We start from the raw sequence: 19,738 nt of genomic DNA on the forward strand, positions 1-19,738 counted from the left end.
CGTGACCTGGCTGAAGTCGGACGCTTAACCGACTGCGCCACCCAGGCACCCCATAACAGAGGTAATTTTTTAGTAACATTGTCATTTTCATCCATGAGTGTTGGTCTGTTTGTGACAATAATATATTCTTGGTTCAGTTGTGTTCATTTATATTTTATTAAAAGTCTGTTTCAGTCAGAATTTAAAATTAGTTGGCATACAGTTGCATTATATATGTTTAATACGTTTTATTTTATCAATCACGATTTCTTTGTTAATTAGGTTAGCCTATTGTTTATTTATTTACTCAATGCAAATAGTCTTGGTTATATTTAAAATTTTTTAATTTTTATTCTAATTTTAGCTTTTTATTTTTGCCATTTTATTCAGTTTATTTTGTTGTTCTTTTGCTGTCTTCTTGAATTTAATATTTATTTCACTTCTTTTTCCAATATCTTACTTAGTAAATAAAATTATTTAATTCTGTGAACTTTTATAAGTAAAATGTCGGTCAGATCCATAGATTTTAATATGTAGCATTCCAATTTTTGTAAATTCCTGAGTAGTTTATGATTTCACATTGAATTAAATGATGTATGGTAAATGCTTAGCAAGTGTTACCTATTATTATTATCAGTCTAGGCTAGGAAAGGTAGAGACACTAACATAATTGTGGAATATGTATTTATAGAGAGTGAACATGAGATTAAAATATGGACCAACATCATAATAGTGCAATCAGAATTTTTAGAGAAGTCTATGCAAAGTTTAATTCTTCCCAAAGACACTTGTGTTTATTTGCTCGTTATGCCATCAGAATGCTTAGTGGATTCAGCAGACTCATCACTTCCACTTCACCTCTGGACCAGAGGAACCCAGTGCAATTCACTTACCGTCTCAGCACAAGTTAACCATTCTGTCAATATTCGTCTCTCCTGGTAAGCCTATCCTTGGGAAACTGAAGCTTGAGAAGAATCTTCTTTCTTCACATTCAGAGAGCTTAGCACTTCTCAAGAAAGAGAAATGTCGTTCTTGAAAGAACTCAAGTATGAAATGTACATCTCACTACAAGGGCAATGGGAAAATCGGGGAGGGGGGATTAAGCCACATGATCTAATTTATATTTTTCAAAGATCTCTGACTGTCATGAGGAGACCTGATACGGGATGTGGTAGAATGCTGTGGGAGAGCCTGAAAGTCCTCCAGGAGAGAGAGATCGCTGCCTGAACGTGAGTCTTGGGGTAGAGATTATGGAAAAAGCCACATTCGGGGTTTATTTTGAAGGCAGAGCCGATTGCACTAGCTAATGGGCAATGAGGAAAGATGAGTGGGCTGTGAAGAATGACTTCTATATTTTTGAACAATGCCTGAAACAACTGTCGTTAACTGAGAAAAGATTGGAGGAGGACAGGTTTTAGGACCTGGAAATCAGGAATTCTATTTGGGACATGGTAAGTAAAACCCACATATTAGAAGGCAAGTGGATTGCTTGATAATTTCAGTTCCTCTTAAGGTGCCTAAGCTTCTGCCATGGTCTTGCTCATTGGTTCAAACCTGCCCTTCCTACGTGGTAGTCTTCTCTTCCTCTGTGTCTGTTGTGTCTGATGAGTTCATAGACAATGTTTACTTTTTCGTTACACACTGATCTATTTTACTCATTGCTGACGCTAAAGTTTAGTGAAAGGACCTGAGCTAAGTGATATTTTGAAAAATCGCCTGCTGTCTTTCACTTCGAAGCTCAAGAGAAGGCTGCCTTCCAGCAGGACTACCCTTTCGCAGCCACCCACACAATGTGAGTAAGTGTGCCTGGCACTCTCCCCTCTGTGCCTTATCTCTGACCCTCCTATTCTGCCCAAAGATCTACCATCAACCTCTTTATCAGAATTGCTCACCTCCAGTTTCCCTTCCCAAATGGTGTCTGGAGAAACCAGAGGCAGTCATCCCAATAACCCGAGGGGACCTATTAGGCCCAAGAAACTACACCTTTCCTCCCACGAACCACTGCACTTCCCCACATAGCCAGAGAAGAATTGCCAACCAGTTATATATTCCCCTTTCTAGAATATAACCATAGTAATGCCAGGAAAAGAAACTAACCTGCTGAGTCACCTTGCAAGGGCAACATTATCTGGGAAACCTTCTTGTAATATTATCTGCAACCATTTCAAAAGGCCAGACCTAGGCACTCATGTGCATGACACAGAATCCACTCATCTGTATCCATCAAGGAGCCTGTCTTTTAGGATTTGGGGCCGCATGTGTTACCCCAACCAAACCATCCTCAGATTACCACTAGCCCTGCACAAAAACCAAACAATAACTAAGACTTATACTGGTTCTGAAATAAGTGTCAGCTAATGATCCTGGCTAATCATGATCGTCAACAAAAAAAAAAAAAAAAAAAAAAAAAGAGGAGCAAGCAACTTCTAAATATAACAAAATAATCAGCATCTGGAGAGAGGAAGGCAGGTAACTGGAAAGGCTTCTTGGAGACACCATAATTCCTCGTTGCCAAATTTAAAAAGTAAAAGGAAACAACCCTAGCACGGAGGAGGATAGCCCCTGATTTAGAGGATCAAATTAAGGAATTCCTCCAAAATGTGTAACACCAACGACCACTAGATATAAGAGGGAAAATAAGCACAGGGAGGGATTGATTCAGGAGATGAACTATCAACAAATATGTTGCAGAAGAAGAATGGGAAGAAATGAGTGACGGAATATTGCCGAGAAAATTCCCTGTATTGAAGAACAACTTGAGAAAATAGCATAGAATAGCACAGAAACTGACTGAATAACAGAAGATCAGTGCAACACAATTGAGGCTTTGAAGGAGTGTGACTACCTTGTTGGAGTACATAATTGTCGCCACTAAATCGTTCGTGGCGGGGAGGGGGGGAGTTCAAATTATTTCCTAAATGAAATAAAACCCAAATGGAATCTTACAGAAGATTTTAGAAAAAAGAAACAGCATGGAAGAAGTCCTGGAGACAAAAAATGGCATGAACTGTGTGTTCATTTTGTTCTGATCTGGAATTCCCATGGTGGATTCTGTGCCCACCTTTGTTCTCACGAAATAATGTAACTCCCAAGGATATTAATTACAATAGGAAGTTTTAGGTCACCTGTCTCCTGTGACACCAAGACTTTCCTGTGAGAACCAGATCTTGGATCTAGATGATCTTGGATGATCTGTAGGGGTCCAAATAGGCTGAGGGTATTCGTCTGCCATCCATGTGTGCTCAAGTGTATGTTTCCCTCACACAGTTTAAAGAAATGATCTCCATATCATCAAAAAGTTTAGCTACATCTTTCAGACATAGGTACACACGCATCATGATGAAGTCTGGATCATAATAGTAACCAAAGATAGCAACCATCTTCACTTTTGGCTAAAGGATCACTGCCAACACACACACGCGCATGTGCACACACACACACACACACACACACACAAACACACACACAACGTGCACGCATGAACACAATGGAAGAACAGAGAAAGAGTCTCACCAGACTGAAAATCCAACAATGACAGAACAATTCTAATATCTGTGTAGTATCTGTGCTGATTGCTTGGACACTATTCCTTCAAAAACTTTGCCCAAGTCACATGCACCTTTTAGAAATGAGACACTAACAACATCCAACCCACCCTATCCTGCTGGGCTAAGTCCCAAAGAAACAGGGGATTCAGTTGACTTGAAGTGAGCAAACTATAACCTAGTCTATCCAGTGATAAGGCCCATCCAGTATGGAACACACAGATGCTATTGTTCTGTTCATCTTTATAAAGGAAGCTGTCCAGTTTCTCCCAGCACAGAGTTGGGAACCACTCCAGAACTTCCTCCAAGATGCTGTTGGTCCTGTTCTCAGTGGCCTTACTGACCCTGAGCTTGGCTCGGAGCACAAATGACGGAAAAATTAAAAGGTGGGGGGTGGGGGATGCTGTAACCCAGCTGCAGGCTTGGGAGACAAGAGTGGGGAAGCAGGAGGGGGTGGGAAGGGGGGGAAATGAAAAAAGATGGGGTTGCAGAGTTCTGAAGACAGGGATAAGACCAGTCATGTCTTCATTTATGCCAAGGTCTTATGCTTTATTTAGAGCAGAATTGAGACTCAATGAAGAATTTCACCTGAGGAAGGACAAGATAACATGTGCTTTTCTAGAGAGGTCTCTCTGACTGTGCCATGAAGAACACCTTGGAGGATGGCGAGATGGGTACAGGGAAGTTCAGTCATGAAGAAATTACGGAGATCAAAGTAGACAGCAGCTGGAGGTGGCCTTGCTAGGGGATGCCGTACAGACGAAGGAGATAATGTACTCAGAGCTGTCTCAGAGATAGAGAATAGGATGTGAAATTTCTCTCTCTCCGGAGAAACATAGAGATACCAGAGCCCCATGTTCTCACTTTTCTCCCACCCACATTTAATATTTCAGTGTGCCGTGATTGCACCCAAATGTTTCTTCCTGGTCACTCCCCTTGAGGAAGCGTGTTAATATAAAGTAAAGTGTTTAATGAAGAAGGAGTGCAGAAGAATACTAGAAGATGACATCAAAATTCCACAACACTTAACCTAAATTAGCAGTAGAGTTTGAGGGATCCTAGGCAAGACAAGAAAGAGCCTCACTTATTTTGAATTTGTGGTTGATATTTAAGACAGTGGCAATTCTGTCCCCCACCTTCACATCTTGTTTTCCTATTCAGTTTTTTTTTTCAATATTTTATTTAATGTTTTTTCATGTCTATTTTTGAGGCAGAGAGACAGAGTATGAACAGGGGAGGGGCAGAGACAGAGGGAGACACAGCATCCAAAACAGGTTCCAGGCTCTGCACTGTCAGCACAGAGCCCAACGTGGGGCTTGAACCCACGAACTGTGAGATCAGGACCAGAGCCAAAGTTGGACACTCAACCGACTGAGTCACCCAGGCACCCCATCCTATTGTTCAGTTTTAAGAGTTCTTTGTCCATTTGGGATAACAATTCTTTATCAGAAGTTTTTTGCGAATATTTCCTCCCAGTTGACAACTCACCTTCTAATTCTCTTGACATCATCTTTTGCAGAGCAAAAGTTTTCATTTTAATGAAGCCCAGCTTCTCAATTATTTCTTTCATGGATTGTATTGTTGGTGTTATATCTAAAAAGCATGCTTTTTTTTTTTTAATCAAAATAGTTATCACCATGAGATGACCAGCATCTTGGGTTTCACACTCTCGTTAGGCCCCTACCACATTATATCAGGATTGGTGTGGGTGACCAAGAGAATATGGCAGATATCACATAGACACTAAGCTTCTTGACATATGTCTTGGTGATGATTTTTGGAATCTGACACCAGTAACAAAAGCAACAAAAGCAAAAAATAAACAAGCAGAACTATATCAAACTTTATTTTTTTAACGTTTATTTATTTTTGAGAGCGAGAGAGAGGAGTGGGGAAAGAGCAAATGGGGGAGGGACAGAGTGTGTGTGGGGGGGATAGAGGATCCAAAGTAGGCCCTGTGCTGACAGCAGATGCGGGGTCAAACTCATGAACTGTGAGATCATGACCTGAGCTGATGTCAGATGCTTAACCAACTGAGCCACTCAGGCGCCCCCAAACTTTAAAAAAGCTTCTACACAGTAAAGAAAGCCACTGGCAAAATGAAAAAGCAACCTACTGAATGGGAGAAAATCTTTGCAAATAATATATCTGATAAAGAGTTAATATCCAAAATATATAAGGAACTCATACAACCCAATAGCAAAACAAAACCAAAACCAAAAAACAACTCAAGTAAAAAATTAGCAGAAGATCTGGGGTGCCTGGGTGGCTCAGTTAAGCGTCTGACTTCAGCTCAGGTCATGATCTCACAGTTCGTGAGTTCGAGCTCCGCATCGGGCTCTGTGCTGACAGCTTAGAGCCTGGAACCTGCTTCAAATTCTATGTCTCCCTCTCTCTCTGCTCCTCCCCTGCTCATGCTCTGTCTGTCTCTCTTTCAAAAATAAATAAAAACATTAAAAAAAAATTTTTTTAATAAAAAAATGAGCAGAAGATCTGAATAGACATTTTTCCAAAAAAGACATACAGATGGCCAACAGGTACATGACAAGATGCTCTACATCCTTAATCATCAGGGAAATTCAGATAAAAACCATAATGAGATATTACCTAACACCTGTTAGATGGAAATTACCAAAAAGATAAGAAATAACGACCGTAAATTACTCAGACATAAAAAAGATAAGAAATACTCAACCATAAAAAAGAATTGGGGCCAACACGAATGACCTACAGAGTATCTCATGCTAAGTGAATAGACAGAAAAAGACATGCTGTATGATCTCTCTTATATATGGAATTTTAAATAAAAGTGTAATTATTAAAAAAAAAAAAAAAACCCAAGCTCTAATATAGGGGCACCTAGGTGGCTCAGTCAGTTAAGTGTCCAACTCTTGGTTTCAGCTCAGGTCATGATCTCAAGGTTCAAGAGTTCAAGCCCTGCATTGGGCTCTGCCCTGACAGTGCAAAGCCTGCTTAGGATTCTCTTTCTCTCTTTCTTTCTGCCCCTTCCCTGCTCACTTGCTCTCTCTCTTTCTCAAAATAAATAAACTTAAAAAAAAAAAAAAGCTCACAGATACGGAGAACAGGTAAGTGGTTTCCAGAAGCAGGGGGTGGAGAGTGGGGGGGAATGGGTGAAATGTTATTGGTTTTGTTCTTGTTTAAGTAAAGTTAATTTTAAAAATAGAATGTGGCAGAAATGGGGATATGTCACTTGTGAGAATGAGTTATAGAGGACACTGTGGCTTCATCTTGGTCACTCTCTTTTTTTCTTCAATGTCTCTCTTTTTTTGTCATCACTGGCCTTGAGAGAAGCCAGGTGCCAGGTTACACAGCCCTATGACGAGGCCTTTACAAGTACAGTAAAACCGTGGATTGAGAGTAACTTGTTCTTCAAGTGTTCTGCAAGATGAGCAAAACTCTCTAACAAATTTTAACTTGATAAATGAGCAATGCCTTGCAATGCGAGTAGTACATGATGCCGAATGTCACATGATATCACAACTGAACGAATGGTTCTTGAAATTCACTTTGATATACGAGTGCTTTGGATTACAAGCATGTTTCTAGAACGAATTATGCTTACAAACCAAGGTTTTACTGTAATTCTCTCGCAGATTCCCTAGGTGGTTTCATGGAGGGGAAAGCACCAAGAGGGAAGGAGAAGGAAAGCTCACTCCCAACTCCAACCCTTCACTCTCCACTTGGCCTCTGATAACAACCTCGCGCTTCCCCAATTGTTTCTGATGAGGACAGAGGTGGGGTGAATGACAGCAAGGGGACTGCTCCCTCCTAGTAAGTCCTGCAGTGTCCAGCTCCAACGGCTGAAGATTATTTGGTGGTGACTTCTTTTAGTACAAAAAAGTACTTTGCCTTTGTTTATTGTTAATTCCTATCTTCACCAACACCTAACATCGCCTGGTCCTTATACTTATATTTCCTTCATTGCAGGACTTTTTGTTTTTCCTAGATTTAATCATTATCTTTTTCCTCATTTATTTGTGTGTCTGTTTTTTAAACACCTAAGCCATCTTGCAACCTCTAGCTAGATCTGCAATGTCTCTCTCAATGCAATTTTCCTCACCCTCACACCTATCAAATAATTTGGTTCTGTCCTGGAAATTTTCTTTGTTCTCTTTTTAGTAGGATGATTAATATCTTGAGTTAATGCCCTCCTCTTTCTTGTTTTTTTTTCCCCCTTTGGTGAAGCACATCGTGCCATATCTTCTTGCAAATGAATGCATGAGAGGCAAATATTTCGAAATCTTTTTTGTCTGAGAGTGACTTTTGTCTACCCTTACACTCAATTGATACTCTGACTGGATATAAAATTCTAGGTTGAAAATTATTTTTACACAGAATGTTTATGACAACTTTCCACTGTTTTCTGACTTCCTCCCTTGTTCCATTATCATGCTGACCCTCAGTTCATTGCAAATGACTGTTCTTCTCACTGAGATCTTCAGCATCATCTTTTTATCCCTAAAATTGAGTTAGATATACGCTGATGTGGATTGTCTTTTTCATTTATAGTACTGGGGTCTCAATGTTCCAGGATGGGCCCCCGATCCTGGGTCCTGCAATTTAGAAAGGGTCCCCACACAAACATCAAAACCAAAGGCATTGTTTTTTCTCTTTACTCTCATTAGAAATTATTTTAAAAGCTGAGCAAGTAAGTTTTTGTTTTAAGTGTTATTTTGAGAGAGAGAGAAAATGGGGGAGGGGCAGAAATAGAAAGAGAGAGAGAGAGTCCCAAATTGGCCCCGTGCTCAGTGGGGAGCCAGATGCAGGGTTCAAACCCACAAACCATGAGATCATGACCTGAGCAGAAACCAAGAGTCAGATGCTTAACCAACTGAGCCACCCAGGTACCCCTCAGCAAGTAAATTTTTGAAAAAAACAAGAATTATGGGAGAGGGCACAGGCCCTTCAGGACTAAGAATGCAGGATTGTGAATGTGTAAAGAGAAACAATTCATAGCTTCTCTGCCTTGGGGCACCAGAAACAAGGCAGACGGGTTCTCCCACCCCCCAGGGGAATTGGGCTATCTGCCACTCCCATGCTCAAGGCTATACACCGGGGAGGTGTTCAAAACTTTCTGGAAATCCCAAATCAGAAGTGAGACATGAGGGAGGAAACCTTGCCTAGCAGGTTCCCACACAAGCTTGACCAAGTCATTCCCCCACCAGACCAGCTTCCCTCTTGCTATTCCTGCAAACAGCTTGTCCCTGCCTGCCCCTCACTTCACAAGGGCATGGGTGGTGTGGGGGAACACAGCGCTCCTTTAGTCTCTAGGCTTGGTCAAAGGGGCAGTCTCCAAGGAAAAGGCAGTATACGTGGGTCGACATGTGACCGGCACCTAGGTTCTATCTAGCTCAGTTTAAAACTTGTGCGTATTTAGAGACAGAGTATGCAAACTTCCATTTACATTCCTGCACTGGCCCCTGCAATTGCTAAGTGTGGGCCTGTGGATGAACCCTGGGCAGTTTCAATACAGAGAGCCGTCCTTAAGTTCTGGGAAATGGAGCCTTTCATTGATAATTTCTTTCCTGCTCTGTTTTCTTTGAAATTTGTGTTAATTGAATTTTCTCATTTCTTTTCTCACTTGCTGACCATCTCTTTTCCTTTTTGTTTTTTTATAAGGGAGTTTCTTAATTTCATCTTCTATTAAACTTATCATCTAAATTCACAATTGCCAGTATTTCTATGTTTTCTGGTTGATTCTTTTTTTTTAAGTTTTTATTTATTGTTTTCAATAATCTCTGCACCCGACAAAGGCTCAAACTCATGACCCCAAGATCAAGAAGTTGCACACTCTTCCAGGGTCGCCTGGGTGGCTCAGTTGGTTGAACGGCTGACTTCAGCTCAGGTCACGATCTCATGGTTCATGAGTTCGAGCCCCACATGGGGCTGTCTGCTGTCAGCACAGAGCCAGCTTCAGATCCTCTGTCCCAGTCTCTCTGCCCCTCCCCTGATTGCGTGCTCTCTCTCTCTCTCTCTCTCAAAAATAAACTTAAAAAAAAAAAGTTCCATGCTCTTCCCACTGAGCCAACCAGGCACCGCTGGTTGATTCTTTATTCAATAGCAACCTATTCTTGTTGCAAGGATGCGGTATCCATTCTTACCCTTCAGAATTTATCCATTACGGTTTCTTAAAGGTTTCTTCTGCTCTTCGTGTTTTCTACGTTTCTTCTGAATTCCCCTTTTACTGCTCCTTAACTGTTATTTGATGGAGATTGTCTTCAAATGTCTGGTGATGCTCCGCTTTCTTTTTATACATGAAAATGAGGCACTGAGATAATCAGAAAACTGAGAGCCTTGCAAGGCTTTTATAGAATCGTGTGTGCCTCACAGGAGAACGATCGGGTGGCCTGACACCCAGTCTGTTGAAGACCTAGCTCCAGATGCTACCTCTGAGACCACTCCAACTCTTCAGAAGAATTTGAAGACTGCATGGCAGGCATAATCCTCACTGCTGGCACTTTGGAGCTGGCCGGGGTAAGAGACTGGGTGTCTGTCCATTCATTTCACTCCACTGCCCTGCTTTTATTTTTTATTTTTTTTTTTTTTTAAATTTTTTTTTTCAACGTTTATTTATTTTTGGGACAGAGAGAGACAGAGCATGAACGGGGGAGGGGCAGAGAGAGAGGGAGACACAGAATCGGAAACAGGCTCCAGGCTCTGAGCCATCAGCCCAGAGCCTGACGCGGGGCTCGAACTCACGGACCGCGAGATCGTGACCTGGCTGAAGTCGGACGCTTAACCGACTGCGCCACCCAGGCGCCCCTTCTGCCCTGCTTTTAGAATGGCATCTCCCTCGTATCTTCTTCAGTGACGGCGGTCCCAAGTCCAGCACTTTTCTGGGTCAATTTTCTAGAGAATAAATCTAATCTCACCTGCTGGAATAAGGGAGGATATGAACCTGTCTCCTGTCGCCTGTTTTACCACCATCGTCACCTGTCCTTAAGCCTAATCTTAACAGCACCTTGTGCCTGTAACCCCTGAGCCTCGCCAGCAAGTTATGAGGACAACTGGCCTCCTTCTATCTGGTACCACTTTCCCCCAAACAGGCTTCCACAGATAGTTAAGGATTATCTTTATTTCTCTTATGCCATTAACCATTCTATTTTTGGTCTCTGTTTATTGTGGTTTATAATTTTCTTTATGATTATTCTAAAATGTCCTGTAACTCTTTATTGTTGTTGTTACTGCGTTGTAACAGCATTTTTTTTTCATGTTTCAAGCTGATATTTATATTTGTCTATAAATCGCACGAATATTACTTATTTTGGGGCGCAATTGCATGCAATTAATAATATCATACATATTTACGTGGTGTAAGTAACTTACGTAAAGCTCTCAGCTCAGTCCATGCCTCCCATAGGCAAGCCTTCAGTGGTAGCTGCTATTATGAGGACAGTAATTGTGTGGGGCTCCTTGTCATTTGCTTGCTCTGTATGTCCAGTTTCTATAACTCTGTCAGGTGCCTAACTCCTCCAGTATATATACTATTCCTAAATGACCTCATCTGAACCCATAGCTTCAATGCCACTTCTACTAGGATCAGCAAATGGTCAGCACACATGTTACAAATTCCCCCTTCAACCAATCCCCAGGTTTGGTAGTCATCTCATTAGTCTCTAGGCGGCTACCTTTAACTAATCAGTCAGAATCTGAAATGAAAATTTTTTTTCTATTCTAGATAGGTACAAATGAGTGCCTAGCTGGAGGCAGCTATCACATTTTCCTGGCTAAATTGCATAAACCATTCCAACGGTCCATCATAAAAGTCCATGCTGAAATGTACTTGAAACTAAGGAGAAAATAGGAAGAAAAATTGGAAAAATCGTTGACTGGCAAAACAGAAATAGATTTATCGTCTTAAAAGAGATCAGCAGAGGCCTTGGAACTACTTTCCTATTTAGAAGAAAAGACCTGAGATAAGGGGCTTGATAGAGCCAGGATAAAGAATCCTAAAATCTGGGGCGCCTGGGTGGCGCAGTCGGTTAAGCGTCCGACTTCAGCCAGGTCACGATCTCGCAGTCTGTGAGTTCGAGCCCCGCGTCGGGCTCTGGGCTGATGGCTCAGAGCCTGGAGCCTGTTTCCGATTCTGTGTCTCCCTCTCTCTCTGACCCTCCCCCGTTCATGCTCTGTCTCTCTCTGTCCCAAAAATAAAGAAAATAAAAAAAAATAATAAAATAAAATTAAAAAAAAAAAGAATCCTAAAATCTGATGTGCTTTGTGGCCAACTCATCCTAAGAGTGAGGGATTTATTGCATGTCGTGTAAAAATCACTGGAAAGCATGGAATAATTTTCCCTGACACAAGCTAGTAAGCTACTAATTCTTTAAGTTAATATTCCCAAACACTGGTGTATTCTGTGTTGAAATATATTAATAAGAAAAAGGGAATTTTCAATCAACCCAGTATAATTGACTCATTTTACATAAGGAAGCTGGGGTTCCCAAGTGGTAGATATACACCTAAAATCTGTATTCTCCCCACTTTCAACTCTGCCTATCACTCTACGTTTCTGCCATTTTAGTTTGTCATTTATGCTATTGCATACTGCGAAATTACAAATATGTGCCACGCCAACTAATTTTACGTAAATTCATATATATCCTCTTGTAAAAATCTAGTGTAAGAAGAAAAAAAAAAAAAAAAAAGCATGGGTAATTATCTCCATCCTGTAATGAACCAAACCAGTTTTAGAGTGAGATGTCTTGTCCTGTCTGTGGTATGAAGAATAATGGCCTCACAAAGATGCTCACTGACTAATTCCCAGAATCAGTGAATATGTTAAGTTACATGGCAAATGGGAATTAAGGTTGCTAGTCAACTGACCTTGAAATGGAGATTATCCTGGATTATCCAGGTAGGGCCCGATGTGTTCTTAGGGTCCCTAAATGTGGAAGAGATGGGCAGTAGTCAGTGTCAGTGACTGTGATATAATGAGAGAATCAAACAGCCGCTGCTGACTTTCAGGATGAAAGAGGGCCAAACAAAGCAGGCAAGAAAATAGATTCTTCCATAAAGTCTCCAGAAAGGAGCTCAGCCCCAGCAACACATTTTTAACCCAGTGAGATGCCTTCAGACTTCTGAGCTACAAAACTATAAAATAGGTCTGTGTTGTTTTAAGCCACTAACTTTGTAGTAATTCGTTACAGCAGGAATAGGAAAACTAATATATTTCCCATAGATGATTTCATGCTTTCTTGGGGCCATCAAGAGTTAAAGCCTGGTTATAAAGTATCTACCAGAGAGGAATAAAATGATTATTAGTACTAACACAAAGCAAATAAGCAATCTGTCCCTTTATAAAATAAAATAAAAAAACCCTCTCAAAATTCAATTCTAATCAACATTTATTGAGCCCCTGCGAAATGGGACACTGTTAAAAGACACCCCTCCTTTGTGTGGGTGCAACTCCTGTCACTCTGTTTATCTTCAACAGGTACATCTAAGCCTTTATAATATTCAATCTCCAATAATGGGGTGGAAGCCTTGTTCAGAAGCTCAGAATCTTCTCAGAAAGTTGTGGTTAGAAGGGTGATGGTCACAACTAATGGAAAATCTGCTTCATTTTCTAAATTAAAAAAAAAAAAAAAGGAGTTACCAAGAGAAACTAGCATTCAACAGATCACCCCCATCTTTCCCGCTGCCCACTGTGACCTTGGACATGTGACTTCATTTCTTTAAGGTGTAAACTCCTTATTCCCCCTCCCTCTCCTTGTGTCTCCAGTCAGATATTTACACACTGTCCAGGTAGCCACTTTATTTCATGAAGAAACCATTTTAGAGGCTTCCCCAAAAAGCCCAAAATGAGGCCACTTAGTAAAACTGGGACCTCCTGATTCAGAACTCTGAGGCTTTACAGTTTTTAACTGAATTATACAGTCTGTGCATTGGAAAATCTGATGACTTTTCTTCAGGCTCTTCCTTTGAAAAAGACTCCATATACTGAATTGGAATCCACATCCAAGATAGACAGGAAAATGCAATCTTGGGAAACTCAAGCAAGAAGACTTATTTATCGTATGCTTATTTGGTTGCTGAGCAACCAGACAATCAAGACAAACATCAGAGAGGAAAGAGGTTGCCTTTGAGCTCATGTGAGCTTTTATAACTGATCTCAGCATCTTGGAAGTTGTCAGTTGGGACTCCTTTCCCAGTGTACGAAAACCAGCACTGAAAATGGTATCAAACCCTTGATAAGGAATCAGGGCCAGAGAGAAGAAACTTACAAAAAGGTACTTAGGCATACTCGTTGCTTCCCACGGAGGTGCTGGGCTCTTCTGAAATTAAGTAAAGAAATGGTTTTATTCACGTCAGTAAGGATCACTCGCAGTGGGTCTAGCGTTCAGTTAACCGTGTCACGTAGCCCTGGTAAACAGAGGGCTCCACTAAGTCTGTGGCACCCACACCTTCCTTCTCCCAACTTCCAGGGTCCTCTGCCATGCCTGAAATCCTACTGTTAGAAATGGAACACAGATGCACTCCATGAGGATGATCTGGTTTAAGGGGAGGTCTCCACTCACTTACAAGTCCCTAAGAGCAGCACGTGCACTTGTTATAACTTCATTCCCTCTTCTCCCCCAGAAGCTGAGCAGACATGAGTGAGAAGGGTATAAACAGAGGCAGAGTACCTACCAGAGTCCCACTTCCTGAGTCTGTTCTGCAAAGCCTCCCAAGGAAAAAAAAATCCCTTAAAGGCCAAGAATAGGCAAGAAAGACAAAGCTGTTTGGCCTTACCTGGTCCTCTAGTCATGGGCTCTTCTGAATAAGTGGCAGTGACATTTTCTAGAAATAAAGGAGTACATTTCTTAACTTAAAAGGTTTAAACTTCCATTGATGTTCTCTATTAAAAACCACAACTTCTCAATATACATTCATATCAAATCACTACATTGTACACCTTAAGCTGATGTCAATTACATCCCAATAAAACTGAAAAAAAAAAGTTAAATAAATAAATACATTATGGTGAGGGGAAAAAAACAAAGACCCCCATTTTATGGGTAAATTCCACAGTCAGAAAGCATCTCTTGATAAGCAGGTACGAGGTCCAGTGTATTAGCAAAAATGACCAGATGGATCTTGTAGTCAAACATGAGAATTTTCCTAACGCCCCATGGGAGGGGGCAGGGGGAGACACCATTAACACAGATGAACTCTTTAATCAAGCCAGATTACAGTTTGGGTAATTAGAACACAATAGTGAAGTAGAGCTTCGTGTTGCAAATGATGTCAATTCTTCGAGGAAGACAATTAGTGGAAGAGGAAGATGTTAAAGCCAGGGAAACAACACTTTCTCAAAATAGGCCTTTCCACTAACATACCATTTCTAGATTCCTCCCACTACTCCCTGCGATACCCCAATACACTTAGAGCAGTGCTGGAATATAGACAATCGCGATTAATTTTAGCTATTGTTTGCAGACGTAAGAATCAGATCGTATAGAAATTTGCTTTTGTAGGTAAGACCCAAGAGTCTTTCTTAGCAAACATCCCAGGCATCCCTTAAAGTATTGGGGTTTGTTTTGTGGGGGTAGAAAGCATCGAAATCTTATGGCCCCTTGGCTAGGTGGAAGACAGAAAAATGAAAGAAGGTAGAGACTGGAAAGAGGGATGGGCAAAGATAGGACCACTGCTTAACCCATAAAGCTTTTAAATCTCTTTTCTCTTTTGTTTAGTCTATATTCAAATAAGATTTACATTTACCATAACCTTCTCTCAAAAAGTTCTCTATGTAAACTGAATGGTAATGAACTGGCAGAGAAAAGGAAATTGTCAACCCCTTTTTGGCCACCACATACTTCAGTCCATTGGAGACACCAAGCCCCTCCTCTTTGAGAAGCCCTGAAGGCTGGTCCTGGTCAGGTCTGGGCAGACCTCTGGGATGGAGCTATGTTGGCATCCAAGCAATTCCGGTTTCTGACACTCGGGGAAAATGTTTCAATTTTCTACAAGTTTCAGAGAACTTTTGGCAAAACTTCCCTCTACCATAGAGAACAAAGCAGCAAAAGTATCCCCAAATGTATAAGATACCTCAGGACATTTCTTTTTTTTTTCAACTTTTTTTTTTTTTTTTCCTTCGGGACAGAGAGAGACAGAGCATGAACGGGGGAGGGGCAGAGAGAGAGGGAGACACAGAATCGGAAACAGGCTCCAAGCTCCGAGCCATCAGCCCAGAGCCTGACGCGGGGCTCGAACTCCCGGACCGCGAGATCGTGACCTGGCTGAAGTCGGACGCTTAACCGACTGCGCCACCCAGGCGCCCCCCTCAGGACATTTCTATGCAATGGCCTATAAACAAGAAAAAGGAGGAAGGAAGAAATTTCTGCATTTTTGAAGTCAGAAATCCTTACCTGTAGCCTCAGCAGTTGCTTCGTCAGAGCTATCAGTGTTTGATTCCACTTCAGTAGATAATTCTAGGACAACAAAATGGAGGATGGCTTTGATCATCAGCTTACATTGGGAAATCAAGTACACTGGAGGAAAGTAGGCTTTCTCTCAGAAATGCAATGGGAGCTCACCAACTCCTGCCCAGGCCTCCTCTGAAGCCCAAACCCTCACCTACCAAAGGTTGGTGTGTTCTCAAGATGCACATCCGTGGTCGATTCTACACCAATGGAGAGTAGGTCAGTGGTTGGCTCTGGGGTGGCCGTGGACTCCAGGTCAGTGGACAACTCCAGGTCGGTGGAGGACTCCAGGTCAGTGGAAAATTCCAGATCGGTGGAGAACTCTGGGTCAGTGGTCAACTTCAGGGCAGCAGTGGACTCCGCGGTGGTGGACAACTCCAGGTCGGTGGGGGACTCTGGGTCAGTGGTCAACTCCAAGGTGGCAGTGAATTCTGTGGTGGTGGATGACTCCAGGTCGGTGGGGGACTCTGGGGTGACAGTGGACTCCGGGTAAGTAGATGACTCCAGGATGGCAGGGGACTCTAGTTCAGCGGTAAATCCAAGGGCATTAATCAACTCAAGGTCAGTGGTCAAGTCTAGGTCCGTAATGAATTCCAGAGGAGCCAAAAAAAAAAAAAAAGACGATGACGACAATGAAGAAGAAGAAGAAGAAGGAGAAGAAGAAGAAGAAGGGGAAGAGGAGGAGGAGGAAGAAGAAGAATTATTTAAGTACTATCTAGGAAGAATATTTTCACCATCTCTACACTACTTCAAGCTAGATCTTTTTCCGGGGAAAATCTGGAACATAAAAGAGTATACTGAGTCAAATGTGGTCTCACCACAAGTTTCTCTCCTGCCAAGTGCTAGAAAGGGCAGAAGACTTTAACTGCCACCCGGGAGTATGCTCAAAGCCCGCTATACCATCTTTCTTTGAGAGGGTCAGTTTAGGAAGAAGAATTCAATACTGTGCCTCTATATACAAATTAGTTAGACAGAAACAGAATAAAAACTCCAAGGATATCCTTCCTTGGATATAATCCTTCCAGGTTCCTGAAAACTAAAAAGGGAAACCAAAAGGGGGAAGGAGCCAGGAAAACAGTTATTTCCAAGGTGCATAAACCAGAATGGAATCGACTCTAAAATGGGCTACTCCTACCGGCTTTTCACTTATTGGGTGAAGTCTAGGACCCAACTTCCCAGTCTCTCCCATAGAATGCACAATCCAGATATTTGGGGGTTTGCTCACCATAAGAGCATCATAACCATGTAGACCTGATGAGCTTACAACCAGGGTCTTCTTGAGCCTGTAGTGAATCCTTCACTGTAGTGAAATATACCCAGTCATTGTGGCTGCCTAGCCTCGGTGACCAGGTTATGGGCACACTGCCAATGAGGCCAAAATCATTAGCTCTCTAATTTAGTCACTATGCTGTATCATTCATGCGTATGCAGTAAAGAACCCCAAATACAGCATCTGATCAATTGAAAGGTATCAGAGGGAGTTCTGGGAGGAAGAGGATGGGGGAAAGTAATTATTTTTAAAGTTTTTTTTAACGTTTATTTATTTTTGAGAGAGAGAGAGAGAGAGAGAGAGAGAATGAGTGGGGGATGAGCAGAGAGAAAGAAAGACAGAGAATCCAAAGCAGACCCCACACTGTTAGCACAGAACCCGAAGCAGGGCTCGAACTCACGAATCATGAGACCATGAGCTAAGTCGAAATCAAAACTTGGACGCTTAACTGACTAGGTCACCCAGTGGCCCTGAAAGTAATTATTTTAACGCAAAAGAATGAACACCCTTTCTCCCGAGAAATCAAATTGAATTTGGAAAGAAGTAGAAAAGAAAGCCCTTAGGGGAAGGCTTTCCTTTCCTCTCCGGTTCAGGAAGACCCCTATTTCTTTCCTTTCCCAGTGTGATTCATAAGTTTCCATTCCAGACACCCTGACTTCCATTGCACGTGACTGAATGAACGGCTGAAGCACTCTGAACTGCACTCTGCTATAAAATGAGGATACAACCTAGGACTTTTCCACCGGCACTAAATAGAATAAAGCCTCTTTAGGACCCAAGAGTGAATAGGGCCACAGAAAACCCTCGGTAGTGATGTTTTCCCATCACCCACCCTAAGCCCATCTAGCCCAAACTTATTACCTTTATGAGATCAATTCCAGCACCTAATCCACATTTTAGCTTAGCACTCCATGTGTCCAAGGCGCCGGGGCTCCGCCACCGGCCCATCTCCAACTTAACACCAAGCGGATATAATTTCACCCACTTCACTTTACAACATTCACTGCTAGTCTTCGTCTTTTGCTCTTTCTGTGTCTGCAGAAAGGCCCCCCCCACACCTCCCCCCCACACACACCCCCCCCACACATACACCCCATAAAAGAATTTTAGTTTCATTCTCCAACAGACCTCCCAATGGTCCACTTACCCGGGAGTATTACAGGGTAAGCCACAGCCAAGGTAAACCAGGCTGTGACTATCAGGGCCTTCCTCAGCATGGTGCCAGTGGGAGCGCAAGAGGCTGGTGAAGGTTAAGTGGAAGGAAGCAGGTCCTGAGTGTGATGAACAGAGTTCCCTTGAGCTTTTATGCAACCCTCAGCCTCAGGTCCCTCAAGGCAGCTCTTCCAAGTGGTTGTAGGAAAAAAAAAGAAAAAAAAAAAAAAAAGACGGAAAGAAAAGAAAAGAACAAGCAAGCCACGCCCCACCCGATGAGAATGCCCCTGGAGCAAAGGTGGGAAGGGAACTGGGGGCAGGGCTAAGCTAGAAGTATGGAAAATTCTGATAAGGACTGTGGCGAAATTAGGTTGCACCTTACCATTACCACCAACCTGTTGCTTCTCAGAGAGGCAGGGGGGAAAGTCTAGCTCCTCCAGGTCCCAGAAAATACCCCCTCCTGGCCTCAGGAGGTTGCAAATTTGTCATGGAGGCTGGAGGCTAGCCCTCTACCACCCTGAAAAGCTATTTTGTATCAGGGTGTGGGACTAAGAACCACAGTCAGAGCCTGATGGCTACTCTGATTCTAAGGGAGAGCCCTATTGCAAAGTCTTCTCACCCTAGCGGGTCCCTTAAAGAGAATTGTCAAAGAGAATAATTATTGCTACTATAACCACTACATAATGACAGAAACATCTAGAATCATAAATTTTCACATGTGCTCCTATCTTATTTGATTCTCACCACGATCCTGGGTGTGAGACATTACTCTCCCCATTCTTCTGGTGAGGAAAGAAGAGGCTGAGACACTAAGTGACCCCAGATTCACTTGAAGATATTCCAGCTCTGAGGGAAGTCGCTAACATGGGATACACTTCCTGGCAGAGCAGACCTGGCTCCTGCTAGCGACTTCCTCAGTCCTCTAGGGGGCAGTAGTAAGTCGCCATGGGGTCTTGGCTGAAGCACTGACTGGAACCCTCCCTCACAGGAGATGCAAACTAGACAGGGGACAGATAAGACTGTGGAGCTGGCTCACATCAGTCAACCTGGGCTCGCTATTACAAGTCAAGACCCTTCTCTGGAAAGAAAGTTCTTTATCACAGATTCACAACTCCCATCCCAGGGCCAAACTCCCATAAGGCCTTTAGCTCTCAGTGTTCCTTACTTACGAGATTCCAGCTGATTCCTGCTGCTCAGAAACCATGGGGTTTCTCTCAATACCGTTGAGAGGAATAATAACAGCTCACATTTATTAAGTGCTTAACTGTGTCCCACCGGAGTATGTTATTTTGTCCAATACAAACCCAAGTCAATTTTATTATTCTCCTTTCCTAGGTAAAGAAACCAGGGCACAGAAAAGTTAGGGAACT

The 19,738-nt window shown here is 42.3% G+C and overlaps 1 protein-coding gene across 4 annotated transcripts; it reads right to left on the bottom strand.

Annotated features, from left to right (window-relative positions):
- Positions 1–12,871: 12,871 nt before the first annotated feature.
- Positions 12,872–19,706, bottom strand: LOC102900024 (sialidase-like). Of its 4 annotated transcripts, none has more exons than XM_019834522.3 (7): positions 19,538–19,706; positions 18,364–18,556; positions 16,105–16,521; positions 15,893–15,955; positions 14,277–14,324; positions 13,769–13,816; positions 12,872–13,110 (listed from the first exon to the last, which is right to left on the bottom strand). In XM_019834522.3, the coding sequence occupies exons 2-6, from the start codon at positions 18,431–18,433 to the stop codon at positions 13,779–13,781; spliced, it is 636 nt and encodes a 211-aa protein (XP_019690081.1). In that variant the 5' UTR covers positions 18,434–18,556; positions 19,538–19,706; the 3' UTR covers positions 12,872–13,110; positions 13,769–13,778. The 4 variants fall into 4 exon arrangements, with proteins under 4 accessions (XP_019690081.1, XP_019690080.1, XP_019690083.1 ...); XM_019834521.3 differs by having other exon boundaries at positions 13,769–13,819; positions 18,364–18,487; positions 19,538–19,674; XM_019834524.3 differs by lacking the exon at positions 19,538–19,706 and having other exon boundaries at positions 13,769–13,819; positions 16,105–16,413.
- Between the last annotated feature and the right edge of the window lie 32 nt (positions 19,707–19,738).

This window comes from Felis catus, chromosome B4, assembly GCF_018350175.1.
Source record: "Felis catus isolate Fca126 chromosome B4, F.catus_Fca126_mat1.0, whole genome shotgun sequence".
In the NCBI taxonomy this organism is placed as follows: Eukaryota; Metazoa; Chordata; class Mammalia; order Carnivora; family Felidae; genus Felis; species Felis catus.

Bases quoted from the DNA above. Each gene is read 5' to 3' on its own strand.
- LOC102900024 (XM_019834521.3), bottom strand. From the start codon at position 18,433: ATGCTGAGGAAGGCCCTGATAGTCACAGCCTGGTTTACCTTGGCTGTG. The intron at 14,325-15,892 runs GTAAGGATTTCT...CTTTATTTCTAG, and splicing joins AGCAACTGCTGAGGCTACAG to AAAATGTCACTGCCACTTAT. The intron at 13,820-14,276 runs GTAAGGCCAAAC...ACTTAATTTCAG, and splicing joins GCCCATGACTAGAGGACCAG to AAGAGCCCAGCACCTCCGTG.